General features: G+C 36.4%; 1 protein-coding gene across 3 annotated transcripts in view; it reads left to right on the top strand.

Annotated features, from left to right (window-relative positions):
- The window catches only part of EXOC2 (exocyst complex component 2), a 149562-nt gene that overhangs the window by 42041 nt on the left and 84108 nt on the right, over window positions 1-23413 (top strand). For all 3 annotated transcript variants that reach the window (XM_068670943.1, XM_068670942.1, XM_068670944.1), the window contains exons 5-6: window positions 8171-8284; window positions 12552-12676. In XM_068670943.1, the coding sequence (XP_068527044.1) occupies window positions 8171-8284; window positions 12552-12676 (239 nt within the window). The remainder of the gene's footprint in view (window positions 1-8170; window positions 8285-12551; window positions 12677-23413) is intronic.

Consider the following 23413-nt stretch of genomic DNA (forward strand, 5'->3'; position numbering starts at 1 on the left):
ATGGCCACTCATTACTGTGTAGGCACGATCTGGATTCTTTTATCTTAGCTGTATCTTTTTACATTTGACACTGCTCTGTTTGTTGCTTCCTAGACAAATTGGTCTTCTCAATCCAGATGACAGAGTCTTTCTTTACTTAACATTATCACCAACTAATAAAAAACCGTTGGTGATAAAGTTAGCAAATGATGCAAATACAAATGAAAAAGTAGCGTGGGCTATAGTAAAGCTTTACCTATGGATTTTCTCAGGTTTGCTTCTCCACTGCTTGATTTGCTTCTTGATGTTACTGGTGTTTTTTTTTGTTGTTTCGTAATTAGCTAGTTCTTTAATCCATGTGATACAGTCTGTTGGCATTGCCAAATACTAGCGTGTCACGTCTCATATTTTTCAGTGAAGCACTTAATCTTAAAGCCTGTATGATATTTTTTCAAATATTGTATGAAACATTTGTGACTGACATTAAAAGTATTTTTCTCCTCTTTAATTTTCTGTTTGCTGAATGCCCTGTAACAGCTTTTCTGTTATTTTATCTGGAATTTAAGTCAAGGTAACTTTAAGTTGGTTCTGTTGCATCAGTCCTCTATCTATGTGTTTCTCACGAGAATTCTTTCTGTAAATGCATTGGATATGACAAGTTCTGCTTGTTTTAAGAAAACTTTTAATGTAGTACTCAACTAGATAACCAAAATTAACAGTTCTTACAGTCATGACAGCATGAATTTGATAGATTAAGAATTACCTCCCAGAAAACTGAAGAGAATCAGTTGAGGATTAGTTTAATTCATAGTCATTAGTTTGGACATTTGTTAAACAGAAAAAGAAAAATACCATGTTTTAGAAGTTTTATCTGGAAGCATTAGGGAATAAGCATGTTAATGAAACCTCAGGTTTTGCATGAAAAAGAAATGAGAAAAGGAAGTCAGAAGTATGTAAATACAGGTAGAAAATAAGAACTCTGGAGTGGGGTTAGGGTGGAGTGGGATAAAGAAATACTTGGGGAAGCATTACATCAAGCCTTGTTTCTTGTTTATTCACCTCCAAGTTCACTGGAGGTGAAATATGAAGATTATGGCAAGCACTGCTGTTGAAAACGACCAGTTTGAGAGAAGAAACACTAGTCAATATTACGAATAGTTGTGGAGAGGGAATGAGAATTAGATCATGGAGGCGGGAAAGATATGAAAAGCCTGGGTTGCTGATGTTCTGTGGGTAACAGCATAGTGTTAATAGTAAAGACTATATATATAGATGGAACATCTGCATGTAACTTTAAGTGTTTCCCCAACTGATTTTTTTCATAATTTTTTGAAAAATTGGAGCAATACAGTGTTTACTTTCATAAAATAATCTTTAATACCACATTGTTTAGTTAAACATGTTTGCAAGTACTTGAAGTAGAGGATGGGTGAGGAGGGAGAAATATTTTACAAGGTAGTGAAAAAAATGCAATTATAAATTAGGGAAGTTTATTAGTAGGCTATTAGCATTAATCATTACTAGGCATGGGAATAGTTTATCCCTAGGAGTGATAAAAATTGTTGGAAGCTTGGGATGCTTTAAAATAAAAGCCTAATATGAAAAAGAATAGTTGTGTATAAAAGGAGATTGGACTCTATAGTATAGTGGATTTCTCCTTTGATAATACCTTTGGCTTCTTTAAACTATTTTTTTAATGTGTGCAAATTGGGATGTACTTTCCTTTTGAGGCTGAAGTGTTTGGCATTGGGCTGACTTGGTGGGGTTTGCAACCCCCTGCCTTGCAGCCTGGTGGCTGATAAGGAAAGGAGTGCCATGTATTGGTCATACAAACATGGTAAACAAACGAAGTACTTAAGGAAAGGATCAGAGAGAAAAACAACAGACCTAAGAAACTGGGATAGGAAAAAGCTAGAGGGGAGCACGCTGAGGAGCAGGCAGGAAGTGAGTAGCCTACACAGAGAGAGAAAGAAGTCCTTCCAGAAAGTGGTTGTCAGTCATCAGCAAATGACACAGAAAAGACATCCCAGAAAGAGTTAGATCACCTGTCCTGTGAGGTTTATTTTGTTTTTAACATAGATTGTGCTAAGTTCTAGAAGTTGCGTTTGTGGGCTTTTAAATGTTTTAAATGTGATACTCAATCCGATTAAAATGCATTTAAAATTTAGTCATAGTGTGTGAATTACACAGCTGGGTACTTACTTTTCAAGGTTTTGCAAATGGGACACTGAAATACTAAAAACAAAGTTCCATAACAGAAGTGCTTAGTACAACATTTCATTAAACTGTTAGGTGTTCGTGGGGACAAAAACTTTATTCTAGCTCAGTAGGCGTAAGGTTGGAGTTTAATTTTGAGTGACTGGAATTGAATGTATACACAGAATCATCTTTCAGCTTGCGAGCTTAACAAATACTAAGTATTAATAATTTCTACCCAATAAACCCTTCATGTTTTACAAGACCTAATTCCTGTTGCTGTGCCACAAAAATAACTTGAAAAAAAATGAAGGGGAAGAAAAGGAATATCAGTTGCTAAAAAATGAAATGAATCATATTTTAATGAAACTATATCTTGCTGGTTACAAATCACCATTGTCATGTAATCAAGTCACAAATGTGTTAATAGAAGAGTGTTTGCACACGTTATTGTCCTGTACACTTTGTCCATGGTTGTATAATTCATAGCCTAGAACAAAGAACTGATCCAATTTGATGAAGTTTTGTTACACTGCTATCAGTTAGTGCACATTGTGTGCATGCTGTGAAGTACTTCCTTCACAAAAGAAAACAGGTATTTAAAATATGTAATCTTTGAGTTCTAGTTTATTAATTTTCAGGGTGTATTAAGGACTTAGAGCCTTAGTTTTCTACCGCCATCTGGCTTTAAGTGCAAAGCAGGTCTGTGCCACCCTCCACCCCAAGGAATATTCCTGGCTGTGGTGTTAGGGAGATGTAGCCAGAAATCCTTACAGGAGACTTAAATAGCTTGCAGCAAGAAAAATTGTACCGAATAGTAACCTCAATCTGAGAAGTGTGGAAAGTTGGCATGAAAATACTAACAGTAACAGCTATGTTGTAGTGCTTGGGCTGGTGCTCACAGTTTGGGATGGTTACGGGACGGGGCTGGTAGGCCGCATCCTGACGAGGATTTTGAGCAGTTCTGGGAGACAATACATGAGACCTGCTTCCTAAGAGCACTGGGTGAAATCAGTTGGTGGAAAATAAAGAACTGTGTAAGATTTGTGAATGAACTGCTGTTGCATACACGTTTACCCTCTTGCACGGCAAGGCCTTGTTTATGTGCAAGGTTCCCTGCTTCCCCTACCTACTCTTGTCAGACTAAGTAACTGCAGGCAGACCTGGCGGTAGTTTGAAAAAATTTTGAGCGTTGTTTGTTGTTTTGCATGTAGCAGGGGTCATTATGGTGGATCCATCTCGCACATGAAAGCAAACGCTGACATGCTAAGTACATTCCACATACTTCTACATCCACCCACTCAATACAGATGCTTCCCTCTTCCCACGCCAGCTTCCAAAACAGCTCGTCTGGCAGGAGGAAGAGATGATCTTACGCTGCCACCTAACGGCGAGCACCAGCGTGCTGCCATGAGAGGGGAAAAGGCTTTCTGGAGGCTAGGATAATGTATTTGTTTTTAAATGGAGCGTACGGAAACTCAGCAATTTCATCCTTGAATGTAAGGGGCTCGTGGAAACTTTTTATCACAGCGACACCAGAGGAAAAAAAATGTGGAAACTAGGAGAGAGATGCAGGATATGTGTCACACTGTTATGACGCTAAAAGTAGAGTAACACTTACTGCTTATAAGGCTGATGCATCAGTTTCAGCTACCTACTTATTAATTTCTTCGTAGGTTTTTCTCTTCACATTCTGCCATTACTCAGATACGCTTGTCATTTTGCTGTCATATTTCCGATAAACCCAGCACTGCTAGAGAGTCACTGCTGGTGCGCATCCTTGTCTCTTTGCTGTCGGAGAGACCCTTGTTAACACCTTTTGATTCATCGTGTTTAGTCTACTCCAGTGTCCTCTATGCTGGCCTTCTTGCATGTATGATTAACGCAGCGCAGCTGGTCCTTAGCCTGCTTCGAGGAGTCTGGCGGGTACCAGACAGAGGGGGAGTGCACAACAGCCCTACTTTGAGCTTGTTTATGCTGGTTGGTATTCAGAATCTGTGTTTATTTAAAGTTGCTCCTTTTGACCTATAAACTCCTGTGGAACCGAGGTTCAAGTTACCTTTTGGTGGCTGTATCCTGTTCTTGGACCTGCCTTTAATCTGTGTACGTTGCCACGCATGCTGGAAAACATACTGTGAGACCCTGGGAGCAAAAAATCTTTACAGAAAACTTACAGTTTGCTAAGTTGCACTCATCGTCAAGCTCTGTTCATTTGTATCCATTTACTCAAGAATTCTGCTATTAAATTGTGACTGGTCTGGGCTGTGATTTATCTGCTGAGATCACAGCTGATCTTAAACCGCTGGAGACTATAAACGTTCTGTATACGCACAACTTCTGTAGTAAAATTTGTAAGACCTGATATATGCTGTGATGTTGAATTATCGAGTACTAGGCTATACAGGACCTAAGTTTGGGGTCGTGGAGGGAGGGACTTGTATTGTTGGGTAGGTGTGACAGAAGGGAATTGGTTTTGCCTTGTGAAGTTTGAATCCAAACTACATGTGCGTGCCCTTTATGTGGAAGCAAGGACCGTTTTGGGGTACTGCATGGCAGTATTAGGTATAGCCAAAATCTGTTTGAGGAATGTGAAAGTATACAGTGGCTTGAAACCATTTTTTTATTATAATTATCTCATGAATATCAATAATATGTAAAGTTTTCTTTTGTATTTTAAATTGTTTCTGATGATATTTTAAATAGTTCTGATGGATAAATAAGACTACTTTAAAATGTTAGCTAGAACTTTATTACCAGATCTGGTTTTGCTTTAAGTAAAATAGTCTGCCTAGCAGAAAGTATATAAATCCAATTTACCCTTGCTGAAACTCTAAAGGTAGGGAAATGCGTAGTCTTCAAAGATGGTAAACTTACCTCTTCTTTTTTTTTTTTTTTTTTTTTTTTTCTGGATTTATTCTCTGGTTGTAATTCCTTTTACAGTTATTGCTTTTTAATCAATGATAGAGTATTAAGAGTTGCTTCCTGAATTGACTTCTGTAGAACTAGCAAATCCACCAAAAATGATAAACAATTTCTTTGCGTGCTAGCATGAACTCAGCTTTTGCTACTAGTTCATGTTCACTCCATGATGTTGAAATGAGTAAAACAGAAATACTTTTCCAAGTCACATATGTGCTTGTTTATAAGTAAATGGTAAGCAAATTTTCATGAGAACAACTTCCAAGGACTTATTTATTTAATTTGCTAATGGAAGTTAATGAAACAAACTTGTGTGTGTATGGAGTCAGTCTCTTTTCAGATGCATCTGGCCAGACATTGTAGAAATACAGTCGCTTTCAGTTTGAACTTCTTAGTGAGCAGCTTGTTGTGAAGACAGCTGTAGCAAGTCATTTTGAGCTACCCATATCTGTTAGTGGAAAAACTACTGGTAAAATTTATGATTGAAAATAAGTGTAACATGCTATAGAGTATAACGTATTGTTAACGTACCACACACATTCACGTTCATGTTTCTACTCTGTTGTGACTATGTCTAAAATATGTCCAGACAGATAAAAGCACCCATAAATGCATTGCTAATTTATGGTTCTACACAAATACATCTGCTGGAAAAAAGCTCCCAATAACTTTTCAATGCAGTCAAACATCAAACTGAAAAAAAACTTTGTTTCTCTCGGACATTCTGTGGGCAAAACTCATTTGCAGGAATTTATTACATCCCTAGCTAAATAAGTGATCTTTATCTCAACTTACTTACCTTTTTTTTTTTTTTTTTTTCCGAGGAATTATACAGCTTATGTTTAAGCTTAAACTGTTATGCATATGTCTTGCAATCTCGTAGTAATAAGTAGTGTTTGGTGACAATATATTTGTTGAGTGGCTGTTCTTTTTGTGTTATATCTATTTCTGTTGGTTTCTGAGGAAATATATTGAAGGTCTGAAAAATTGAGCAAAATTCTGCTTCTGTATCGTGCATGTGCATTTATGTGGTACTTGTCTCAAAAGCAACAGTGTTTTTTTGTTCTTGTTGTTCTTGATTTTGTTTTTAGCATTTTAAAAATGTACCACATATGGATTTGATATAAAAGATTTTTTGGGCAGCCATGGGATATATCACATGTGAAATACTGTACTGTAAATTCTTGTGCCCTGTAGCACTTTTGAGTACTTTAAAAAATAAGATATTGTCCTAAAATGAATATCAGGCAAGAATAAATTAAAGTTTTCTTCTAGTGAACATTTTCTGCTCACTAACTGGTATTAACGAAAGTCAAGGTCATTGATAATCTTTAATCTCACTGTTTATGCTTATAATTTTATGTTGCATTATTGCTTTTTTCATTGAGCTTGGAGAAATATTAGGACCTTCACTGTTAGCTGGTGTGTTTGTTTTACACAGTTTTCCCTGTCTCCCTAATTCTCATATCTGTCGTTGCTTATCCTTGCGTCTCATTTGACCTTTTTTTTTATTCTTTAATGTGGGGAAAAGAGTTTTCATGGCCTTGCTGTAATCAGGTGCTAGTGATGATTTCTGTGCCATGCCCTTATGTATGTGGTCCTTTGTACCTGCTTGTATTAGTGGCCATTTGGGTATGAATAGAAACTTAGAGAAAACAACTTCTATTTCTGTATAATTGTACTTTTTAATGTGCCTGCCTTTAGATTTACTTCATTTAATTTGCTGTTTGCTTTTTGTTATAAAAACAGCTTTAGCCATCGTGAAATGTTTGTTTTTTTTTTCTGTAATCTAGACATCTTTCTAACAAATCATTGCTTCAATGTCCATTCAAATGGCTTTTCGTACATTTTAAATTAATTTCCAGTAGCTGATCCCATTTGCCAAGTTTGGTCCTAAATGCAGGGTACCACAAGTTTGCGTTTGTGTTTGACATTCTTTGTATAGCAGAGTTCACCAAACCTGTGAACATCAGAGAGGGATTTTATTGATTTTTGAGTTTAACTTTATGATCGCCAAATTAAGTAATGCATTTTTAAACTACGTTGGCATGATTAGTTTCTTAAGATGGAATGCAGCTGGTGGTAAAGAACAGCGGTGCATGTACCTGGTGACTTATTAGGACTGAATATGGGCCAAGTGTTAAATGTGTGTCTGGACTGAGAGAAGAATTTTGCCATGTTGTCATCAAAAAGTGATTTAACTTTTCTTTTTTTTTTTTCACTGACTTAAAATGAATGGAATACATTTTCTGTTAGAGTATCTTAGAAACTACTTGTAGTTTCAAAAATGCCATTGCAGAGAATCTGCTTTCACAAGGAATTGGCTCACATGCTTTCTCCACGCAGCATAAGACTGAAGAAAAATAAACAGAACATGCTATTTTTCACTTGACACATGCCCACTTCTCCTTCGTGTTTTGTATACTATCAACAGACAGATCAGTGTATTCTGTTTTGCAAGAGGATAATTTTAACCAAGGATTTTTATATGCTGGAGCTATGCTGTGTCATCTTTCACATGTCCATTGGACTTCTGCTGCAAATGGCCCTATAGGCAAGAGATGGTGCAAGATCACTTACAAGCTGTCAACCTGGTGGTGTCCTGTGGTTTTAAAGTTAGACAGACATAAGGGTCTCTGTATCATGGATTACAAAGAATATTCTCTACTTTACTCTGCTTGATGCAGTGATTTCCCCTTTTAAAGGATAGAGTTAACTTAGAATACATTCAGCGTAAATGGTCCTGTGTTTGAATATTAGTAGTATTATAGAGAGTCTGTCCCATTTTCTCAAGACAGCAGTTCTCTTTCTTTAGAAACTTTTTGTATAGACAACACTTTCTTGCATATGCACAGTGGTGAAATCAAAATGATACAACTAATTTTACTTAGATTAGATTGCAGTCTTTTATTTCCTGGTCACATTATGTCTGTAATACTGGATTTATTTTCACAGTGAGTTGCAAATTTATATTTACATTTTGCTGGAACATGAGCTGTTATTTTATGTGACTTTTTAAATTGTGAGCTGTTTACCAGAATAAGTCTCACTGAAGAAATAAATATTCATTTTTCAGAGGCAGATTTCCTCAGAAAGATTTAGAGGCACTGTTCCCTGGGATGAGTGCTGATTTCACAAGCGAAAACTTCTCTGCTGCCTGGTACCTGATTGAGAATCATTCAACAACAAGGTTTGTTGCTATTATATAAATTATTGTGTTAATAACATCAAGCAGATTTGCATTTTCATTGTAAAGTAGATGTGTCATTGATGATTGACATTAAAGTAATAGGCCTGTAGTCTGTACTGCCTGTGGTATTTCTGTGTGGGTAGGGACTTGAATCAACAAAGCCAATTCTCTCAGTGTGGATAGGAGAAGAACTTCAGTTTTAACCAGAGTTAATTTGTGGCTTAATTTTTTTTCTGTGCAAGATGGCAGTTGTCTTGCTTCAGGCTAAACCTCTTTATGAACCAAGAAGTCAAGAAGCATGGCCTTAAGTGGAAACTCCAGGTGTTATCTTCAGTCATGACTATGACTAGAAGGTCAGGATGAGGGCACTGAACAGATTAAGAGTAAAACTCTTAGTGATATCAGTTAGCTTTCTGTCAACTCCTGTAGAAAATTCTACTGCAGAAAGAAGATGGACAAGTGAGTAAATCTTTGGGGAAAGTCTTAAAATATCGATGATTCTTCATTTTTATGTCTATTTCATAATAATGTGTGCTTACGAGGATAGATTACATATGCATACTTTTGCATGTATGAGTTCTGAAATTTGTCTGACGGTGTTCAGATAATATTTGAAGCCATTTTTACTAGGGAGGATGAGTTCTTTCTGCTTGGCATTAGTGTTTTGAAAGGAAGTAAAACTGCAAATTTATTTAATATTTTCTCATAATGGTAGAAACAAATGTGTGCTGTTGTTGTTCCTTTTTGGGGGGGAGGAGAGTTTTTTGCTTTAAGACCTCCAAAAATGTATTCATTAATATGCCTGGGAAATAATTTGTTCTCAAAGCGATAAATAGTGGAGCCAAAACAACAGCAAGAGACCGTTACTGATGAATACATGATAGCACAATGATAGCATCTTTTGAAATCAGGTAACTACAAGAAGAATGATTCAAAATTTACTGTATTTACCACAACCTGATAACTTCTTCAGCATCCATTAGGTTTTTAAAAAGTTTGGGAGACAAATTAAGAAAGAACAGACAACTTTTGATATAACTGAAGTTTGCCTGAATCTTGGCCCTTTTGGTGCTCATTCATTTGGGCACCGGTGACACTGCCTGGAGAGATGAAGGACAGATCAAGAGTGATCACAAAGTCCTGGGTACAAATGTGAAGAACATGGGAACCGAGGTATTTCCTTTTAATTACAGGTGAAGTGGAAAGGTTCAGGTAGTAACGGATACATCCTGTAGGTTCACAGCTGGCTGTAGGACTGGTTGCAGAGGCAGCATGTTTTGCTTCGGTAGTCATGGATCTTTCTTTAAAGAATAAAAACCTTCAGTGAGAAATGGGATTCAACTGAAGAAGTGGGGTAGGAACATTTTTGCCAGCAGGGTTGCAACTTGGTGACAAGGACTTTTACTTAGGTATATTAGGGGACTGTGGTAACATCTTGCAGTCAACTGAAGGTACGGAGTGCTATGTGTATGTGTCTCCTTGGAGAAGATTTTAACATCGCTAGTATTTGCTGGAAGGGTAACGTTGCAGGATTCAAGCAGTCCAGGAAGCTTGTGGAGAGTTCTTGGAACCCTGGGTTAGGCAACAGCAGCACAGACAAGGATCTGGTGTTTGTAACATGCCGTAAATACCAGTTGGCAGTCCCCGTACAAATCATCTTCTGGGGTGTATCAGGAAGGCAGGGTTATGTAAGATATGGGGATAATTATTCTGCTTGGCATTATTTTAGCAGCAGTTGAAGTGCTCTGCCCAGTTTTGGCCACTGCGTTAAGAAAGGTGGTAGCTGATCACAAAAATAAAAATATATAAATGTCTGTGGGTACATAGCTTGAATGAATTTCGTGCTGGTAGAAAAGAAAGAATTAATACAGAGTGCCGGTTCTGAAAGACGTAGTGGGCAGTTCAAGAGTAGACATCAATTGTTGTTGGTTTGCTAAGAATAGAACAGCTGGCTCCGTTTGCAGCAAGGGAGATCTAGGTTAAATACAGGTTAAAAATGATACTAGATTGCATAAGACTTGGAACCAAGCGACTTGGAAAGCTGCAGAATCACCGTCACTGAAGGCTGATGAGATTTGCCTTGATGGGTGCCTGTCACGGGTGACTAAGGTACCTTTAAAGGTACCTTAAGACATCCTTAAGGATGTCTTGGATCCAAAAAGTGGATTAGATAATTTTTTTGAATTGATTAAATGACTTTTATTACCATGGAATATGTAGAAAAGCATAATGTGGTGGTTATATCTGTAATATGATGTTAGCAAAAAATGCTGATTTTTTCTGGTCATCAGTACTATGAACTAATACATTAGCTTGTATGACACCTTTTTACCTTGTACTATGACAGTGGTTCAGTGCCTCAAAATCTGTTCTCACGTAAATGTGAGGCTTCCTGTTAAGAAATATTTGTAATATTTTTTTTCCAGTATCAGTTTAAGTTCTTAATCTTTCTGGGCAAAGAAAAGTCTTCGAATATCAACAGCTTCAAGTCATGTTCCCATTGCTCTAGTGGAATAAAAAGGTTCACATTGATTTAGAAAATTTAAATTTAAGTCTTAGTGTTGAAGGTCCAAAAGCCGTGAAAAACTGTCAACAGAAAGAATGACTCAAAGGGTAGGATGAATCTAATCATGCATTGAATCTAATTATAATTTTATTTTAAGAAGCAAAATTGTTTTTTTCCCCACTTCAGAATGTCTAGTTTTAGATATATTCTGTTCTGTTGCTATTAATTGTTGAATTATCTTGCCCGTGTGATTTGTGCCGTTGTTCCAGAAATACACAGCAACGGTTTAGTTCTCGTCCTCTGTGTAACCTCAGGTATTAGGAGAGCTAAATGTGTGGTGTGCTGATGTTTTGGTTAGCTTATGTATGTTTTTTCCTTGAAGGAAGTTCTTTTTTAAGCAATCAAAATAACATCTTTTTTTTCCCCTCCCCGGCAACAGCCTGACAAATATAAATAAACTATTTAGACATACTATTAGATCATCAGATAACGTGAAATAGTGCTTAAAAAGGGGACTATGCAGATTTTTGTTACTTTGGAAATGCTGCTGGTAAGTACTTCTTGTCTGCCCAAGTAGACTAATCCAGCCGTTGGGTAATGTGATTTCTGACCAGCAGATGGAAACAGGAAATAAAGTAAAATGATGTGACATTATAGGTATGAAAAGTAAAATGCCTGTAAGTGCACCAGTGTTTTTGTCTCCCAGCAGGTGGTGATAGCCTTCTTACTGCCTGATCTAAAGCTTGTTTTATGCTTGCAATATATATCTTTTTCTAACACAGCTTAAAACAGACAAAATCAGTGCAATTGTTTTATATCTTTATTTCTTTCCTTAATTGTTTCTTTTCCTCTACATTCAGAGGTATGGTGCACTTTTTCATGTGACTCTTTTGTTTTAGGGAGATGGGTTTGTCCTGCAGTTAGGAGAAAATACTTTTTTAAGAATGAAAATCATGAATTTGTATTTCTGAACTTCTTTGTTGTGGTGTTTTTATGAGTCTCATAAATGTAACTAATGAGATCATATTGCACCTGCTTGCAAGAAATACAAATTTGAAATCAAATATAAACTGGTAATAATCTAGAAACATTAGGAAACCAAGACAAAAAGAAACATACTGTATAAATAACAATGATAAATTGGATATTAATATTGTACTTCATCCTTCAAAAAAAAAAAAAGTGGACTACAAATGAAAACAGAATTTCATAAAGCAGAAATTTGTTTCAGTTTTTCTTTATTGTTTTCATCAATATTCTGTTCAATTCTGAACTGCATTTGGAAACCAGAAATAAAAATATTAAAGGACTTCAGAAACTGGAAGTGAGAAGGTTTGGACTAAACTGCAGAGTTAAACATGTCATCATTAAAGAGACTTCAAACATTGCAGTAGTTGGTCTAGTATACTAAGTGTAGTGATTTACTATTGCATATTTAATGTAAAAAAGCAGTTAACTAAGAGCAATATTGCATATTTAGAAGAATTTCTTAACTAATTTGTACCATAGAGAAGACTATTCCATCATAAGCAGTAGGAATTGCTTTTAGGATAAAAAAATTTTTAAAAAGGTGCAAAAAGATACAGACTACCAGTAAACTGTCATTCTCGGGAAGTAAACTTCCCGAGAATTAGTAATTACTCTTTTTAATAGTTTATGCAACAATAGCTGTCTTTATTTTCTAAGTAACTTGTTCTATTTATTCATTAGGTGACCTTAGTTGTTTCTTGAATGTCATGGTGGTTTTTTGTTTGTTTTCAGTTTTGATCAGCTCAAAACGGCTGTTGTGAACTTGAAGAAACAAGCTAATAAGAAAAATGAGGGAAGTCTGGCTTATGTGAAAGGAGGTCTCAGCACATTTTTTGAAGCACAAGATGCTCTGTCAGGTAAATTGTACTTACTAAGCATGCTATAAGAGAGAAGATTGTAACTACACATATAGTTGGATTTAACATTAAAAATACCATTCTTTGCAATTTTTTCTGAAAGTGTATGAGTCCGAAATCTGTGTTATTTTTGTCACAAGCTGGAACTGACTAGTTTATTGTTGCGGTGTATTTGCAAATAATCGCGCCAAAAGTATTTGACAGGAATTAGAGGCTTTTGTTGAAGCTGTATATCCCACAAATCCAGAAAAGTGGGGAAATATGGAACTGGATATGATACTAAGATGATTTACAAACTATAGCAACATAAAAGTTTCTGTTTCGTGTTGCCTTATAGTTAATTGTAATATTTATATACATATTCCATGCACTCAGATTTAGGAAATCAGCCTCTATATTCTGCTTACTGTAGGGGAAAATGCAGCTCTGTAGTGAGATTACGTTAGCTTTCTGTGCCATGTTATATATATACATATATACATATATATAAAAACTTGTGTGTTTACTTAAGGCATAAAACGTCTGTGGACTAAGGATTGTGTTGGCTAAGAAATTGTCTGTGCAGGGCTATCCCTAGTAGGTTTGACATTTACTATTACGCTGTATGTGTGTATACAGTACAACTGCTTTGTATTTCAGGATTACCACTTGTGATCCTGTGTTAAGGGTACCGTGGAATGAGTGAATTTGGATCGATCTACTCATAGCCTCAGCCAAGCTAGCATTTCTGTTGGGTTTGGGAGCCCTGCTTTGGATAAGCACTGGTTTTCTGTTGAGCCATTTATAGACCACTCACTAACCATCTGATAGCCACTTTTGACTTTCAGGGTGAAGGGAAATCATTATATGGCATTCTCTAGCTAGCTCTTTTCAACCAAATTTTTATTAAATTCTAAGAATGCCCATTGGTAGTAGGCTATTTTTTGGAGTAGTCTTCAATATCTTGAGAATCTGAAATGCTTTTTTTTAAAATTGTTCAAAAACATAAATAATCTTGAACAAATACTGAAATGTGACCTTTTTTTTTTTTTTTTTTTTTTTTTTTTCCAACCAAATCTGCGTAACATATAAAGCTATTAAATACTCTAAGGTTCAGAGTTCTATTTCCCAACAGTTACTGCTATGGGAAAAAAAAAGAAGTGCTGGTGGGCATACGTGTTACCTTGTAAGATTATTTTTTGGACTAGCAAAGGCTTAGTAGGATTTACAGAAAGCTAATGCAAACCATAAGTGTTGTGACTTTTTAGAAAGAGCAAATTAGTGTGTTTTGTTTTTTTTTTTCTTGTCCCATTTTTAAAATGTAGGCTTCTTGCCTCTGGAAACTGATTGCCTGAAAAATTGAGAGGCCAGAGAGGAAGCTGGAATATAAAAAACAGTAATAAAATGATAGGGAAAGCAGTCTCATTTATTTCACTGGAAATGCTTTGTTCTGAATTTTTACAATGGCAATAGATTTAATACTGTTTTGCATCTCTCATCTGTAACAGTGTTTAATTTATCTAAAATTAGATTTCATCCATGCAGTCCTTCAGATGAATTATGCACTCAAAATGGGATGACTCGTGGTTCTTGGTGCCACTTTATGTCTGTAACCAAAATGGCTTGTTTTGTCTTTCTCATAGTGATCTCCCTGAAGTATTCAAAAGGAAGCAGACTTGTATCTTGTGTTGTTATAAACAGTGTGTTAAAATAGTGCTAAAAGCATGACCTTGAAGTTGTTGTAGAAGAAATTTAGAGACTTGAAGTCTTAATCCCTTACACGTTCACAGTTAAAACACTGGAGTTCAAGGAATTTTAAAATCAATGTAATATTTAGTTCTCAATTTCTGAGACCACATTCTTAATGAGGATGCATTACAGGTCACAGCTTCCTTCTAAAGCATTTTAATACGCATTTCTCTTTTGAATTTTTCCATTAATTGCCCATGCAGAAAGGGGTTGGATTCTTTTCAGTCTAAAAAAAAAAAAAGAATGTTTTTGAGGGAGTCTAGCTGGAAAAAATGCATATCTTTTGAGAGAGTTGTACCTGTGAGAGTTAAAAGCAATAGCTAAGTTGGATGAGGACAGCATTCCAGTGGCAGCAAGAAAAAAAGGGATATCATTGACACCATCACCCAGCCCTCCTGCCAGATGTCAAGGCTTTTCTCCAAAACATTTGGTCACTGCATTTTCCTCAAAAGAAACCTGAAGAGAATTCAGCATAAGCATTATTAACATTGCTCTGAAGAAACAGCTCTGATGCAAAATTAAAAAAAAAAAAAAAAAAAAAAAAAGCAATCAAAAAATCAAAATAAATTCTAGGTATGCAATTAAGAAATTCACGCTCTTTAACAGGAGAAAATTAAAAGTCCTATTATACTCTGGCTTGACAGCAGTCATATGAGACGATATCATGCTGTTTTCCTGCCTGTACAATGGTGAATTTGTGTGTTTTATTTTCTCTAGAAAGATGCAACTAGAATTTGTATGCATGTAAACAAAGCTACATCAAGAATAGTTTGTTTGAAAGCTGAAAGCTGGCTTCAGCACAAACTCTTAGGGATGCAGCCTTGGATCTGTGAACTTTCGTTGTTTGTTGCTGAGCTTACGACTGTTACGGATGAAAAGTGACTGAAGGGAAGATCATTATTAATTATATCTATATGAGTCTGCCAGGGTAGTTTAAATGTCCTGAGCTGATTTTTGGGGGTGTGTGTTTTTTTGTAATATTTGTTTTTTTAATTCACTTCCTTAGGGAAGATATTCTAAAATCTCATGTGTTTTCTGAAGATACATTTCTGTTGGTGGGGAGAAACTTAAGCACTTGATTTTCCTCTCTAAATATCGTAGAACACTTTTTCCAACCCCAGTGATTATGCTTGATAAACCCTAGGTCAGCTTCATTTCTCTGTGGGATTTTGTCATTGTGTATCAGAGCTATCGGAGTATGGTTGTTTCTCCTAGTTCTCCCTGAATTGGTACAAGATGTAACTTTTTTGTAGGAAGATGATTTTAAAAAGTGTAACACTTGCTTTACCAAGTGTTTCATATTCATCTCTTTGCACATCTTTTATATATTTATACATGCTTTTAGAACTCCTACGCTGTTAACGTTTACTGCAAATATATGAAATTGATCAAGGGAATTGCTCCCTTTTTGAGCAATTGATCAGTGAATCGCTCACTTTTAGTGTAGCTTTTTTCAATAGCAGGGATCAGTGAGATCAGACTGATTTTTGATGTGCCATCAGACTGCATTACCCATTTATGTTAGTTTTAATATTTTCACAAGCATGCAATGAAACCCATAAAACATTATGCCAGGATGCTTATTATACCGTGCAAGTTGAAAGCATTTACTAAGAAAATAAGAGGTCAGATAGGCCAGAACCCTTGGTCTGATTTCTTGGAAAACAGAATTGCCTTATCAGATCTACGCGTCTCGTTGTCTGTTAGCTTGGCTGACAGTTTGACAGTGACTTTGTCGCAGAGGAGATGTTCAACAGGAAGTTTATTTCGTCAGCCGAAGGGAGCCGAGGGGAACTGGGCTTACCTCAACTCGATCCATTTGTCAGCATCAGGGAGTTCAGCTGATTTATCTCCCGTAAGTCTAACCGCAACCTAGAAAGCAGCATTCCTAAAGGGGCTACTATTTATATGCTTGGAAAGATGTAATGTTTTATTGTCATGAGCAAATCACGTACCACACAGAAGTCTCTGGAAAGCTAGAAAAATAATTTGTTAATATACTTTTTCAGAAGTGCTCCTTAGAAACCCTAGGCTCCACAGTTTCTTCTCGTTTAAGTGACAGGAGGAAAATACGGAAACAGCCACTTGAGTTGCTCAATTATTCAAAAACGTGCAAGTATGACACCCATATTGGCAAGCAAGGACGTCACTGTATTTTCTTTGAAACACAGATTTATTGAACAAATTTGAGGTCTAGTTTTGATGCTCTAGTTTGTCATGGCAACAATTCTGATGCAATTACAACTACAAAAATTTCACGTGAGAGACAAAACACTGCTGGCTACCACAGCTCTATTCCATTTTTCCCCTTTCCTCTCCTGTTCAGATACTTGGCCTGTGGGAAAGACTATTTGATGGGATACTTGGACCATAAGTGTCCTTCTGTCTAATATCTTACCTAATATGTAAGCTGGGGTAATGCTTACCTGTCTGAAATGATCCTATATATCTGGTCAGTGCCTCTTGGTTTCTTCCTATAGAAATATTTTTGCATTTCAGTGTGTATGGCCCATTTGAGGATGAGAATGTCAGTGATGCGGGATCTGATTCAGTGTGAATAAGCATCTTCTGTTGGCGTTATGTCTGCTTAATACAACTCTTCTGAAACTAAAACAAAAGAAACGACCACATCTATATTCAATTCTGAGTCAGACTGGGAATTTGGGAAACTAAGAACTGTTTATCTGTCATATATGTATCTCTTTGCTTCTGTGTTTTAAAGTGTTCTTCAGAAGCAGGTCTTGATCATTCACATTTTTTGAACTCTGGGGTACTGGAAGGAATGAGGAGTTGTGTCATGTGAAAAGAGTCCCTACAGCCAATTTTTGATTAGTGATTCTGCTGGCAAATTAATTAGACTGACTGACTAATGTTGAAGTGTTTTTTACATCACTAACTTCTTATCTCAGTTCACTCTTCTATTTTGTCCACCTAAATGCTAGTCCATGACTGGTTTTGTTGAGTGTTATGGCATCAGACTGTTGCACCAGATTTTGCTGTTGTCATGTTCCTGTTTTGTAACATCTACATGTAATTCACGTTTTATTGCATATTGCATTTTCGATCTACTTCAGTCTCATATACATTTTCCCAAATGGCATGATTTTCTTAGACACGTGCATTTCATTAAACCAAATTCAAACACATGATGAGTACCTGAGTCCTATGCAGCTGACTTGTTATAGCTAGAATAGGTCTACATTGAGTGCTTTTGGTGTGCCAAATGTCTGTTAATGTTATTTTTGTCGTCCTGCTTTCAGCAGTAACATGTAGTCTGCAGAAAGTAAGAACAGTGTAAGGTTATTGCTACTAATTTTAAATATAGAGGTTCATGGACGTCAAGAAAGAACGGGGCTATGGAAGCAAGCTTCCTGGAATAAACTAGGCTACTGCATTTATCTATCTGGCATGTATCTGACAGCAAGTCAGCCACTTCAGAGTTACAGTTTACATGCATGCTTGTGCCTCACAGTAGGTGCAGCTTATTAAAGAATTAAGATTGTGCCTCTTAGTAACCACGAAGCAGTAGCTGATGTGCTTTTAAGTTCACTGTGTGGCTTTCCCAAGGATGTTGATGTCTGAAGGTTTAGGGTATCCTTGTGCGACATTACACACGTGCTGAATAAAAGCAAAATGTGAGGCAATGACAGTGCAATTGCTTCTTATTGCTTTTTGGGCCTTCACAGGTAGGCTCAGAGGGAAAATGAAGAATTGTTTTCTGATTTAAGTTTCTGTGTTGAAAACTTGTGTTCTGGTAGAAATGCTAGAAATAATAAGAACAAGAGCTTGCAATGTGCAATATATGCTGAGATACAGACGACCTGATACAGGATTGCGGGTAAAATATGTATGTTGTGATAAGTAGTTTAGTCTCAGGTGGATGCTACCTCGCTATACAAAGACAACAATCAATTTCCGTAGCAGACCAATTATTATTTTAATGCAACCTTAGAAAAGCAAAATTTACTGACCATGTTTGAAAAAGAGACTGAAACTTTCCCTTCGTACAGGTTCTAGCATGGTGTTTTCTAGGGATTTTTTTTTAGTGTCTCAAGAAAGAGGTGGTCTGATTTGCCTACAGGAAAGCTGGGGAGGGACTCTGTAAGGGAGTATAGAGATAGGACAAGGGTGAATGGCTTTAAACTAGAAGAGGGTAGGAAGGAAAATATAAGGAAGAAACTCTTTACTATGTATGAGGGTGATGAGGCATGGGAACAGGCTGCCCAGAGAAGCTGTGGATGCCCCATCCCTGGAAGTGCTCAAAGGCAGGCTGGATGGGATTTTGGGCAACCTGGTCTGGTAGGAGGTGTCCCTGCCCATGGCAGGGGGGTGGAACCAGGTGGTCTTTAAGGTCCCTTCCAACCCAAACCACTCTGTGATTCTGAGAAAAAATGAGAAACAGCAGGAATTGTAATGATGGCTTTTAGCCACTGTCTGGCTATTATGTTCTATTAAATTGTTTTTTTTCAGGTAAATGATTTTTTTTTCATTTGAAAAATACAAGGAATCAAAAAGAAAGATTAGTTTTGCACTGCAGTTTTCAAGTAGTAAACATTGCAGTTGGTAAAAAGTGTGCAAAAATGACCCATGATTAAAATTGGCCAGACCTACAGGCCATCTAAACAGCTTAATTTCATCTTGCATCATTCCATTCCGATTCCGGTACAGCTTTTAGCTTACATGCAACATTTAAAAGCTGCTTTCATTTCTACCATTAGTTTTCACAGATGCAGGAAGGTTAATGCTGTGTCAGTAAAAAGAGAAATAGCATTTTCCATGCTCTGAGATTCTCAAGTATCCTGGCATGGGTCTTCGTCCAGTCCTGGAATTGTAGTAAGTCTATAAGAAGAGCAGTAAACCATGCTTCCATATCTGTTTCTGAGATAGTTCCCTGGAAATGTCACACTTGCTTAACTTTGCTCTCACATAGGTTATATTTATCAGGGATCACAATGTTGTTAGACTGCGATGTTTGGTCTCCTATTTGCGTAAAAATTCTCCTTCTAGCACTGTGCCGTGGTTTTTTTTTTTCCATCTTAAGTCTGGCCATTTTCTTTTTTTTTTTTTTTTTTTTTTTTTTCCCCACCATGTTGAGTAAATAAACTTGAAAAATTAAATGCTAGAGAAACAAAACACAAAAAAGCAATTAAAGAGAATACTACGTTTACTTCCATATTTTGTGATTTTGTCTTGGCTTAGCATTGTTTATCAAAATAAAGCCAAGTTTGCCCTGCAGTTCACAAAAATATCCGGAAAACTCTGGAAAAAAAAAATATTCATAGCAGTACAGACTACTGGCCGTAGTAACAAACTTTATTTTGGAGGGCTTTACATATTGTGATGTTTTGTCAACACTGTTAATGATATGCTGTCTTTACGTATTGCCTTATGCATTATATACAGCTATGCACTCCTGTTGAATCCATTCAGAGGAGTTTTTACCCTGTGTAGGGGTGCTGTCCTTATCAATAACGTTCTGTTCAATTCAAATTACAGAAAATCCTTAAATCTTTTTTTTTAAAAGAAAAGAAACCAAGGACATTTTTATTCAGGCATTGGCATGAATCTTGGAAGCATGTTAATCTGTGTTCTTCATCCCTCCGTTACTTTTTTTTGGTGCCAAGTTGTTTATAGTTAGCACATGAGATCTTCAGAGGTACTCTGCACTGTCAGTCTTTTCCTTTTTGTCAATTTGTCACTTTTTTCCCTCTTTTTTTTCTTTCTTTTTTTTTTTTTGGTACATCTGACAAAAAAAGTCTTGATATGTTATGGGTTCTTCTATAACCATGTTTTTGTGCTAATGGGCTAGATTTCCAGATACACTAAATGCAAGTGTAGCCCTCTGCTCATCAGAAAATGGTAGAAAAGTTGTATGTATTTATATAAATCAGCTTTGAGCTGTTAAGCTGAGGAAGTTTGGAAAATAAGCACCACCCTTGGTGCTTATCTCTAAATATGTTTTGAGAATATCTAATGAGTAAATCAAGAATGAAATTTGCAAGTCAAACCTGCATAACCTTTGAAGTGTGGTTTAATTCATTACAGAGGTATGATTGCCAAGTAGAAAACCTTATCCTTCTTTAGATTAAATAAAATTGTTTTCAACACAAGCAGCAATAAATTAATTGCAGTTTATTTTACTACAGGGCCTGTACTATGGTTTATTTGCCAGATTGAACTTTGCATATGTTTTGACAAAAATAACTGGTTCTGCAGACTTTCGTCACAATTTCAAGACTCTAAATTTCAAGGCTCTAAACTTCAGCTCTTCACTGTTTTAAATTATTATATCACCATGGCTATGAAACCTGTAAGCCTTTAGATATTCCAACTTAACTGGGCAGCCTGAGCACTTACTGGTAAAGAAAATACAAAATACAATTAATTTTCTGGCCCTCATTAAAACATCTGGACCAAATCCTTTCCTCATTTTTGCTGTTCCTCACAGTAAAGCTTATTAATAAAGGTAAACAGCCTGTCCTAGGTTTCCAACTTTTATGGTTCATATCAGGTAAGCCAAAAGTGAGTGACAATTCAAGACAAAAAGTCCTCTCCATCCCTTTTTTTTCAGGCCTTCAAAGAGAACCCTTCTTACTGTCTAAACACTGACTGCACTATGAAGTTGAAATTGTCTGTACTCCACGGTGCTTTCAACCTCTCAGGAACTTAATACCCTGTGGGTTTTTTTGTTTGTTTGTTTGTTTGTGGGTTTTGTTGTTTCCTTTGTTTTTCTCCATTGGCATATTTCTTTTCTGTCTGAACACACCTATGAATTGCCTTAATGTGACAGTTTTTCCTCTGTTTAAAACACCAATATTTTGGAACTAAGAATCTCAAATACTTTAGGTCTAACTGCTAGCTTTAAATGCTACCAGTGATGAAAATGTTACGTTCATTTTAAAAAGAAGAGAAGAAAAGAAGGGAATAGCATTGCACTTGTATTCTCTTATCTAAGGGAGGTATGAAAGATGACTGCTTTGGGGAAGATGCATTTTGAAAATTCCATTTTCAAAAATATGTTTCATAGAGTGATTTCAAAATATTTAAACTCAGTCATTATACTTTGATACAGTTCCAGTTGTACTTGCAACATTTGGCTTTAAATTATCTGCTAGTGCTGTGGTTGCTGTTCTGATGAACTTACTTTTCAGTAGTACTGTCATTGGCTACCCATGACCAGAACTGATGTATATAAATGGAATAATGTCATTACAACCTTTAATGTTTTTGTTATAAAATTGTAGAGATATTCTTACCGCTAAGTAGTATCTATGTCATATATAAAATATGTGCTACTGTTAAGAATGCACAATCTACAAGACAGAATTCTGTTCCTTAAAATAGGCAAGAATCTGTAAGTTCACTTTATTCAGGTGTTGATTGTCTTAAGATATATGCCATCCTAAATTAAATTTTCATTTCCTCTCTAAATTTGAACAACCAAAACGAAGTGCTATTGCATTTTCATGAAAGCAAAGCTTACTGCAATTCTTTGTAGGATCCATTTGAAGAGTCAGATTTAAACGTCTGAGATAAACGGGATTTTCACTCTTTATTTTTTTTTCCATCTTCTTCCCCTATTAAAATTAAACTTCTTCCATTGAACAAGTCTCGAGACTCATACAGAGCTAACCTGTTTCAGAATAGCTACCCTCTGTTTACAGTAGGACTGAAGGCCGCAGGGTTGCCTTACCGAGGGTACTTTATGTATGTGCTGTCTTGGTCTGCGTCTACAAAGCACAGGCAAGTAGGGATGGGGTTGTAGAGGAAAACAGTTGATAAGGACAGCTTGATGTGCATGTCATACGCAGTTAGGCAGTTTGGATTTGTATTTCAGACAAACTTGAGGTCACCCTTTGGATTGAATTCCAGGTATCTGCTGGAGCACATCAGGCATAGAGTGCTTGTTCTAGATGGGTTTCATCTTCAAAGAATCCACTTGAGGGACCCTGGCATGGAAACTGAAGCAAGATAGGTTGGGACAATTGGGAGATTGTTTTCAAAATTGCCTTTGTGTTCTGTACCAAAATATATCATAATTCTCTTGAAACAGTGAGCAGCATCACCATTTTCAAGACTTGCTTAGCTTCAGTTCACTCTACTGAGAACTAGCAGGAAGCAGTAGGAGGTTTTTTAGAAGCCTTAATTTTATCTAAACCAATAGGAACTGATGGCTGTGTGATAGAGGTGATTTTACGTAGTTTAACAGATTACAATTTTTAAAGGGAAATTATATGTTTAAGCAATTGTTTACATATATATACAAATACATATGCGAATACTAACTTTAAAAAAGAGAAACCTACTAATCTGTGCTGGCTGTACTGAACAGAGGTGGAGGAAAGGAAGGCTGTGTAAGAGAGTAGAAGAAAGCAGTATCTACAGTCCATTCACTGCCTCTATTTCCAGAGTGCCACAGTGTAGTCAGAGCATGGTGGTAAATCCGTCTCTTCCTCTGAAAGGAAGTATAATAAGACAACAAGCTGGTGTTGATACTACCTACTTCCACATCCATTAGTAACACCACATGGAATCTGGGATGGGGATGTTTTAGGGCAAGGGGAAAAATAGCTTCTTCAAAAAATAAAATGAGCCCGTCTCATTCTCCATTTTCCTGTACTCTTGAGCAAAAACATTACAACGCTTTTGTATAATAATTAACGCAGTGTGTTGCTACAAGGTACATTTAAATTGTGTGTTTTGAGAGTGCATTTTTGTGGACAAAAGCAATGCATGTGGTGGGGTCCTAGCACTTGATGTCAGGGTCACTCTGATTCCTTGTGACTTTTTCTACCCTTTAATTATTGGCAATGCCATTTCAGTGAGATAAGTGTAAAAGTTGTGACATGCAAACCAAAACCATTTTGTGCTTGAATGATGCTTACTTTTCAAAATACCGAACAATTAATAATTTTATTACAACATAGCTAGTTGCAATTATTTTCTCCACATTTTTGTTGGTTTTGTTTTTGTTTTTCTTGAGCATTAATGTCTTGTTCAAGAACACAC

The sequence above is a fragment of the Anas acuta genome, chromosome 2 (assembly GCF_963932015.1).
Source record: "Anas acuta chromosome 2, bAnaAcu1.1, whole genome shotgun sequence".
In the NCBI taxonomy this organism is placed as follows: domain Eukaryota; kingdom Metazoa; phylum Chordata; class Aves; order Anseriformes; family Anatidae; genus Anas; species Anas acuta.